At 32.8% G+C, this 10,102-nt stretch overlaps 1 protein-coding gene across 1 annotated transcript; it reads right to left on the reverse strand.

Moving 5' to 3' along the window:
- Window positions 1-1,303: 1,303 nt before the first annotated feature.
- LOC149923298 (uncharacterized) lies at window positions 1,304-9,367 on the reverse strand. Its single transcript, XM_090163870.1, has 10 exons — window positions 9,281-9,367; window positions 8,847-8,914; window positions 6,962-7,081; window positions 6,679-6,814; window positions 6,348-6,461; window positions 5,376-5,467; window positions 5,032-5,119; window positions 4,520-4,585; window positions 3,938-4,070; window positions 1,304-1,520 (listed from the first exon to the last, which is right to left on the reverse strand). The coding sequence occupies exons 1-10, from the start codon at window positions 9,357-9,359 to the stop codon at window positions 1,304-1,306; spliced, it is 1,113 nt and encodes a 370-aa protein (XP_090019996.1). The 5' UTR covers window positions 9,360-9,367.
- Window positions 9,368-10,102: the final 735 nt, after the last annotated feature.

A 10,102-nucleotide genomic window follows, 5' to 3' on the forward strand; every position in this document is an offset into this window, starting at 1 on the left:
CTGGAATCCATAGCATATATCTGTAACTAAGAATATTAAATGGGATTATAAGTAACGTTACGTTTTTAACTGGGTAGGCCTTTCAAACACAGATAAAAGATTTTATACAAAACATTTATTAATGCATCAATTAAAACGCCAGATGCTACAGAGCTGTAGATGGCGATAAGTTTCGTTCTTTCCCTGTTCAGTCTCTAACTTTATACCAAAGGAAAATGAAAGAGGATGACACTATCATTGTTTGATATCAAAACTGAACTTTTTTCTGCAATTTTATAATCCCTGCCTACTTTACATAACATTTGCAACACTTCTACTACTTTCCATCCATTTTTCTTTAATGAGAGCTTGTCAGAGCTTAATAAACCAGACCAGTACCAGTGCATCTATTAAACATTCAAAGAGAACCAAAATTACCATGTTCACAATATAGAGTGAATACTCCCGGTAACAGTACAGGATGACCACTAAATATTTTATTGCAGCCTGAACTTGCTCGAGTTCCTTTATCTGCCACATATTTCCCACGTCCACATATAAGTTCAAGAGATGGCATGAATGAGATTGATTTAAGATTTTGATCATAATTCCTTATTTCAAAATCAAACCTGCTGTGACACACAGGTTTTCTAAACGGAATCTCAACCAAGTTAATGACATCTTGCAATAATGGCAGAAACTTAGGTGGAAAGGTGTCCTCTTTTGAATCCCGGAGGAGCTGTGCAAGAATTGGCGCATCCTCCAATAATTTTGCCAAATAATTTGCTTTTCTTTTAATACTTCCTCCATCACAAGCTTCTTTCAAAATTTTTATGCAATCGTCACTTGGAAATATTGTTGCACAGATTGGGGGGGTTTTAGCAATTACGCTAATTATGCTTTTGTACATTTCAGGGCAAAATTGTCTTTCTCCAATGTTTCTTGTAATTTCTAGAACAAATTGAAGAATCATTTTGGATGGAAGTGCTTTTAAAGATAATATCATTTTGTTGAAATGTTCCATTGTTGATAGAATACTTTAATTAGAAAAGTCTTTCAGAAACTTCCTTGTCTTGCAGTCTTTTACATACAGTCTGTCATTGTAACTAGTAAAAAAGATAAAAATGCTGCCTATGTAATGGCACACTTACATTTTTTGATATATTGTGAGGGAGTTTCATCCAAAAAAACCACCCCATTTTGTTCATTAACAATATCATTAAATTTTCTAGTGTAAGTTCAGGTTGATTAAAATCTAGATTTGTTGAGTACTTATCTTCCTGAAATCAATGGTGTTATATCATTTTTTTCTTGGTTTTTTTCATCAATAAAAGTCTCTCAGTCTAAGAATTTTCACTCTTGGCTCCGATTTGCAAATAAGACAAGTGAAGCCAGAATTGTAATCTAGGTCCAATAGACTTAAAAAATGAGACCAGCCAGCCCTATACTTCTGGTAGGCTAACAAAGTTTTGACGTCCTCAACTCCACCTAATTCTGTCAAGCTGTTAACATACGACATGTAAGATCCATAGAGAGAAGACCTGTGAGTATAATAAAAATTGATACTTAAAGAAATGTTGATGAGTTCATTTCTTTAACTTAAAGCAAGTCATGACTTTACACACGGCAATTAAGGAATGGCCCAATTTATTATTGTTTCCAATCAGACAGTTAACAAAAGATCATGGAGAATTGGTTATTTATGACCAGGCTTAGACACTGTCACCCTAAACACTAAACTCTAATCTGCGGAATTAGACTATGGGACAGTCTTTCAAATGAAATTAGAGACAAAGGACGCCAGACTCTTTAAAAGTACTTTACGCAATATTTACGCAATGCTATCACAAATTAATTTATTTGAACCTTATTTATTGTCACTTTAAAATATGTAATTATTGTTATCAATTTTTATACATTTGTTTAAAGTAATTCTGGGACCCCTTGGAAATCCGCTTTGCTGAAGGGGATATCCCTGTCTGATGTTATAATTATCAGACAATAAAAAAGCTCGTTAGCGTTATTAAAGGTCAGTTGCGTTCTCCTTGAGTGTTTGTTGCTCCTAGGGTTAACTAAGAACGTTGAAATAAAAGCATCTCTAGTTGGAAGGAAAAAAATTAAATAATAAGACTAGAGGTTTGGAACTAAATTTCTATGTTGACAAACATAAAAATATAAAAAATAAAAGTGAAAAAGAAAGAGGAATCAAGCGGTGGAATGAGATGCCCTGTAATTTAAAGATAATTGTATCACTACTAAAATTTAAAAATGAACTTAAAAACTACGTAACACAATTGTAAGAAAAGAATTTAGCTCTCCTATGTATTTTTCGGCATTCTACTTGTTGACTCCAGATAATTATCTCTTTGACTCTTTTAATTAAATTTAACTTAAAACTTGACTCTTTCCAAGGTTCGTAAAAGAAAAGCACTATAAGGTTGGCTCTTGTAAGAGTGGCGGGAAGGTGGATTTCGGCAGCCTCTGGGAAAGGGAAAAGAGAGCGTTGTCGCTAGTGAGAAAAATTAAACAAGACGTGGCGGGATGTTATATTTGTTATATCTACGGCGCAGGTGCAAAGGAATAAAAAACAACTTCCACCTGTAGAGCTTCCACTGAATGGATATATCAGCCAAATTTGATTATAAAGAACCAAAATATATATTTCTGATTTACTTTATAACACGTTTCATATTGATATCTGTTTTTTAGAATTGATTGTATTTTTTAAAGCTCATTTATTTAATACTATAAACTTTAAATTAATTTTGGAGGTCAGTAACGTAAAGATGGTACATATTAATATTATTTTATTGGGTGATATTTATAAGAATATGTGCGGGCTCAGTTAAGCCTAATGGTTAGGATTTCCAACAAACCACGTGGCGACGGTGCCATTGTTATGATTTTCAAAATGATAATAAATTTTAAGGTAAGAAAAGAATTTAACAATGAATTTAATTTTTTTAATGTAATATCTACATTTCAAATTATATTCGTGTAATGAATTCCAGACTTCGGTTTAAAGGGCAACGCAAGTGAGCTGGCAAAATGTGTGTAAAGTCAGTAAAGTGTGAAATTTACGGTTGACTCTGCCCGCCTCTGCCAAGGCCGAGTGAGGGGTGGGGGGGGGGGGTTGAAAAGCAAGCTGCTTTTTCTTTTTTTGCCAGCTCACTTGCGTTGCCCTTTAAGTTCTTTTTATCTCTAAAAAACCACAAAGCAGCGGCTATCAAAATACATTATTATAATCGAAGGAAAATTTATATCTTATTTTATAGGATTTGGTACATTAAATTAAGGTAAAAAACAAGTGGCAAATCTTACAGTCGCATGACTGTTGTTTTAAAGATTGTAATATTTATATCTTGTTCCATACCCAAATTGTGGCATTGAAATAAAAGTTTTATTTAAGAAATTATTGCATTAAAAAGGTTGAGTTTCGTAAAAGCACCAATAGCACTATATAGCTTTTTACAAAGGTGCGTATAAGCGAAAGAAGCTTTAACAGGCAACTTTTGAGACTTAGAAAGAGACAAACGCAGCCACCCCTAAAATCGCTCACTGGTCAGATCACCCGCTTGCTCTCTCTTCGCGTTTCGATTTTCTCTTCAAAAACGAGTTCCAGAGATGCGCCCCCGTTGGACTCTTTCGTAAATAAGCGCAAGCTTAAAAGATGATCCCAATAAAGCCATTTTATTACTATTATTATCTAGTGCCAATCTAAACGCTTTCAAAATGACACCGCTCTAATATCTGCACAACCTGGAGCTTGAAAACAGTTTCAACCTCCAGCATACACTGCACATGGATTTTATGACCGAGTCATTCTGAAAGCGAAATTTTGTCACTGCGAGCCAGTGTTATCATTTAATTTTCTTAGGTACACCTATGTACGTTTTTAATACCACCTAACACTTAAATTTTAAAAATTCCCAAATTTCATAAATTTCTTAACACTTACCGAACATGCTGAAAATACATGACGTATTTTCTGTACACAAAATGACTAACACAGAATGATCCCATGTTCAGAATGGCTAGATCACCACCATCAAACTCACAGGAATATCCACATTCGCAAGTTACTGTTGGTACTTGAAAAAATAATTATTAGATTCGGTAATATATACATTTGGTTATCATCTTAAATATACTCAAAGGGAAGATTAAAAATAAAATGATAATAACCTTTGTTAGCGTAAAAAACTAATCTTCATAAACAGAAGTTGGGTGATCTTATTTGTAACTTTTTATTTTAAGTTTTTTCATTGTAGCTCCCAATATTTACAGCTTTGAAATTCTATTTTTTTTTTAAGATGTTTGACTTGGGATATGTTTAATCTACACCTGTATTTTGATCTTATTTTAAATATTTACTATTTTGATAAAACAATTTCCCCACTCATGAAATTTGGAAACATATTTGAAGGCTAATGAAACTAACAAACTTAAATAAATTGTTTCTCAAATGTTTATCACTCTTTTTTATACAAATGTATGATTGCTAGAATATTAAGTTCTTATGTCAAAAATAAATACCAACCTGATAAGTCAAGTACAAATGATAATGTGAGAAATTTAACTTGTTTCTCCTTGAACTTTTTAAAATCTGTTGAATATACTTGAATTACTTAAGTGGCCGTAAACAAAAGTGGCATTAAGAAAAGGGGAATAATGTGACGTGATTCTTTGTTAGCTTTTCGAAAGATTACATAGTAAGTAGTAACTATAAGCAAAAGTTTATAAAATGTCAATTAGTTTAATTCATTAAAAATACATTTTATATTCGTGGTTTCAATAAATTTTACTGTACAAAAGTAGTTTGCGTTTTTAAAGATAATTTTTGTATTCTATGTACAAGTGCCTTAAGTTGTGAACTTTTTAATTTGAGTTCAAAATTTGCTTAGTTCCCATTAGGAAAAATGCATGTAAAACAATAGATGTAGCCTAGCATATTTATAAAATTGAATTACCATCTTAAATTTTTCTAAGAAAATATTTAAAATTTTAAAAGTTTATAGAGAAAAAATGTGCTATATTCAATGAAGTACTTACGTGTATTTTGGTTGAACTGTGAGCCACATTCTACACATTTATTGGGACACGGGATTTCCAGTAGTCCATTTCTTGAAGTTAAAGTTTTCTTACAAAAAAAATGCCAGCCACAAATATTTCTTTTTGATTTTTGGGCACTAGATATGGAATTAGGCTTTTAGAAACAGGTCTTCGAAAACATTTTGATGCAAGGTCTTCAGAGGAAAATTCTTCATCTTCAACTAATGTTGCACATATATCACTTCCTGACTCAGCATTCGATCTCAGGCTCGACACATGAACACATGAATGTTTACCATGTGGACAAACTAAGCACGCAACTTTGTTGTTTTTAGCACTAGTACAGCGTGCTGCCTATTAGGAACAGTCATGTATACACCTTTGCAAAACTCAACTCTAATAAAGTATGGTGCTGTAGTTGAATGTTCATTAAGATCTAAATAATATGAAAAACGGGTAGAAAACATAAAAACAATTCAATTTTAAATAAATTAAATAGTATTTAAATTTATTAACTTCTATGAATGTATAGAAGTTCAAAGAATGTGGGAGATATCAAAAGATATATATTTTGAAATTTGAGAGTAAAACCAATAACATGTATAAGTATGATAACATTAGCTCCCAGTACCTAAATCTAATAGGTTTCCGAATCTGCTTGCACTAAAACCCATGCCAATTTTCTGAAACAATTAGATCTTGGCGCCAGCATAGCCTTTCATTCAACGTTCTTATACATAAATACGTTCTTGGTAAAACAAATCTGTCTAAAAAATTATCACAAAATTATTACCATTATTAAACTTCCATTACTCAACAATTTGCCAACTACAGTAAATATAAGTTCCATTTCAACAGTTGAATATTGAAACTAAAGAAAAGACTATTATCAAATGCTGCCTTGGAAAGGTTGAAATTCTAGTACAGGAATATGGTAAATTGTTTCCGGTCATTCACCACTGTGAAATTAAAAACTGACCACTTAACGGCCGAATTTAAAATTAGTTGTTTTATCGTACTTTTAGGCCACCTAATTCAAATTCGCGCCGACAAATCACCGGAAACTCTTTATCCAGTACTATAATTTCTACATTTCCAAGGCTGCATTTGATAATGGGAATGCCTATCTCGCCTACCTAGCGACAAACAAAGGAGTCCCATTCGGGGCATGTCACTATAACTAGAAGAACCAATCAGGCATCAAAGTGAAATGGGAAGGAAATAAAAAGCGGGATAGCTCCACAACGAGAGTGGGTCCTTCGTCTGCCGTGCTCAGGCATTCCATTGATTTAAACAAATAATTTAAACTTAGTTACCAGAAAATGCATTTTCCAATAAATCTTTGCTGATATTTCTTTCAACAAGATACTGTGAAATAAGGGGCTCAGCAGCTTTGATGTGAAGACAGTGTGTCATCACATCAAAAAAATCTAAGTTGGAAATTTGAAATTAACAGATGATTTAAAATATTCACTAAGTTTTTATTAATAACAAAATTATGAAATAAACTAGTTTTATGTAGAACAATAACAGTTATCTGTAGTAAAACAAGAATTGTAGGAATACTTTTCAGAAACATTAATAATCGTGTAATCTATGCCAAAATAACAAAATAACAATGCATTGTTAATTTTTATTAAAAAATACCTTTAAAATTGCTATGATTGACTGTAGAAGTGCGTCTCACTAAATTAACCTCATCTTGGCATGAGCAAATAAATACAAGAAATTTTCCATCATAGAAAGTCTTGGAGGTGCATTCAATAAATATTGGGTGATTTATCTATAAAAAAGGCCTTTAATTAGAATTAAAATTAAGTGAGAAAAAAGAAAACATATGAAGACTCCTCTACCAACAAAATTTATCGTGTCAGTTAAGTTACCAAAAGAAAATGTTAAAACTATCTAAAAATGAAACAAGTTCACATACCTTGATACATTTGGCTTTATGATCAAAATCAAACAGGATAAAGATATTGTACTGAGTAGAGCAGGGCATTATAGCTTTTAATCGTGTAAGTTCACATTGATAAACAGTTAAATCATATATCTGCAAAATGAAAAAAAATTGTATTATAAAACATTTTATATTAAATTTTCATATAGAAGAATGAAATAGAACCATTAACCCCTGGACGCGGTACTCAATGTTATAACGCCGTTTTAGTTTTCTCCACGTGGCAGCACCATCAAGCGGAGTAAAACGGGGAAATTGGTCCTCAGTTGCTCGTTTTCCCCACCCCTCTTTTCTTGGCTCCTCGCAGATCGTTGACGCGCTCTCTCTTCGTCAAGTTCGTCGCTTTCGCGCCCTGACCGCCGTCTTCAGATCCCGGGCTCGAGTTTTCACGCGGAACCTGAACCTGCCTCCGGAAATTAGGGTATTTTTCACTAGGTCTTCCAATGTAAATTTTACTACATCTAACACAAGAATATAAATAAAATATTGATATTAATTTAATAAGTAAAAATAAATATTATGTATACATACCTTCAACACTTTCCCAAAACCTTTTAGATGGAATTTCAATACTGTACGCTATTATCGGTAAGCCTTGGCGCAACGTGCAACTAACTACGGAGAAAGAACGCAAAATATTCTGCCGAATGCCGACGATCTTAGCGGTAAAGCGCCGCACGATAGGAGAGTGAAGGGAATACGTTTCGTCAGTTCTCGTTTTTACTGAGGACCAATATTTCCGCTTATTGCCAGTGGTGGCGTTGGAGTAGCGGAGGCTAAGTGAGAGCCGCGTCGCCTATCTAGTACCGGGTCCAGGGGTTAATAGTTCTACGAATGAATAATACCCTATCATAAAAATTAGGCTTAGTTGCCACTATGCCTATTAACATATACCACCACTAACCAGGGTTGAAAAAAAAATTTTTTATAATAAAAACAAAAAAAAAGATTTCTTTGGGTTTAAAAACCAGCTTTTTTTGTTTAAGTCAGATTTTTTAAAACACTGCTTTATTTTACTTTTAATCTATTTTTCGTTTTTGTTTAAACGTGCATACAAAATACCAATCAACTAAAAATTAATATGAGTAGAATTACAAGCCTCACGTTACCAGAACAAAGTTTTAGATTTGGTTTCGTTTTTTACAAGTCTCACCAGAACGAAGTTTTAGTTTAGTTTAATTTTTGATTTTGTATAAATGCGGGGTGACCAGGAAAAAACCTCGAAATTGTATAGAAAAAAAAAGGAAATTTTCAAGCGAATTAAAGGAAAATATAGGAAACACCATAAGCAAAAATAAGGATTCTTATTGAAAATCAGTAGCTAAAATGAAGTGAAATATAGGATGAGGAAGGGTATAGGACGACGTAATATTTTCGGGTTATATACGACACGAGAAAACTTCAGGAATTTATAGGAAGGTATTGAATATATAGGAAATGTGGTCACCTTGTAAATGATATTGAAATTATTATTGAAATGTAATCATTTCGGTAAGAAAATGTACAAACATTTTGGAATAATTTTTAGTCAATTAAAAACAACAAATTATTTAAAAAAACATTGGTTTTTTTTAAAAAATCACTTGGTTTAAACTATGGTTTAAATCAGTTTGGATTAAACCAGCCAACCGTGGCACTAACCTTGTAACCAGGGGAAATCTATAGCCAATCAGAGGCACCTAAAAATATTAATCTTGGCACAAGATATTAAATCCCTGTGCGAGATAATATTTTTTTTAATTTTTAGGTTACTGATTGGCTATAGATTTCCGCATGTTCCAAAGTTCACCACTAGATGACGGGGAAAGTGAATTCGCATTATGGCAATTGGATTTCAAAAGGTTTTATTAGAACTTACAGAATATGAATATTCTTGCTGGTTACCAGGTAGCACAGTTAATAACACATCATTGACGTCCATCATCACTGTATTAAAATAATCCAAAAATAAAGCAATCATCATATTTAGTAAAGATTAAATAAAAAAGGTTTAGTTAATTTGCCAGTTTCAATAGTCGCACCGCCATCTATTGATAATGTACAGAAATGTTCGAGTACCACTAGTATGGACAATTTCAGTATTTTGGTCGATTTTTTTTCTGTAGTCTCGGTTGGCCAAGATGGTACTTTGAGTGAAACAAGAATTAAACACGTGCCAACTTTTATTTCACTGCCAAATTATGCTTACTCTGATTATTGAAACTCGCTTATTATATCCCATTTTTGTCACGTATTTTGACTACTCATCAGATATCTTTAATTTAAGGGGAAAAAAGGAATAGTTTTTATGACCTCCCTCATTAGGAATATTAGACACAAGAATTCCTTCAGTGGAACATACTTCTTGAGTGTTAAATTTGCTCTGAATCATACTTGATATTGCATCTCGACAAATTATTGTTCACAAAAGGGGTAAGCGACATTAAAGAGACTATAGTTGTGGAGTTGTTATCAAAGAATACCACTTTATATGCCTGGTATTGGGTTTTTGAAATGATCAACTAGGATTGATTATTTGCTAAATGAAAAACGAAAATCTTCACCAGAGCGATCAAAATCGTTAAATGGAACATGAAATTAGAAAGCGAGGGCTCCGAGATCAATCTTAGAGCATAAAAGGAAGGCTAAAGTTCGCTCAACAGATAAACCAATTTGTTGAGACCGTTGTTCAACGTGACGTATTAACTTAATGAAAGCTCTTTTTTTCCCGTTGCTGATTTCCTAAATTTGTTTTGGCATACGCAACTTGTTGGCAAGGCTTAGCTTAAATCCCTTTAAAAAAATAATTTACATTTTTAAAGCTTTTCTATAGTACTTTTATAGCAATTCTTAGGGATATTTTAATTTTAAAATTGTACCATTGTCAGCCAATTAAAACACAATTAACATTGTTAATTTTTGTTTCGCCACCCACGAATGACGTAACGATACAGTTGATCAACGAAAATACCTGCTCTTCCAGTCGGTGACTTCGTTTTTCAACGGATGAGAAACGTGACGTCAAAACCTTTAGTTTATTTTAGTACAATTTGTTCTAATTCTTGCAACGTTAAATTTGTTAATAGTTACTGAACACAACCAATGTTAGCAGAATACTCTGCTTATACCTCTGAA

This window comes from Leiobunum rupestre, chromosome 11, assembly GCF_980474605.1.
Source record: "Leiobunum rupestre chromosome 11, qqLeiRupe1.1.hap1, whole genome shotgun sequence".
NCBI lineage: Eukaryota > Metazoa > Arthropoda > Arachnida > Opiliones > Sclerosomatidae > Leiobunum > Leiobunum rupestre.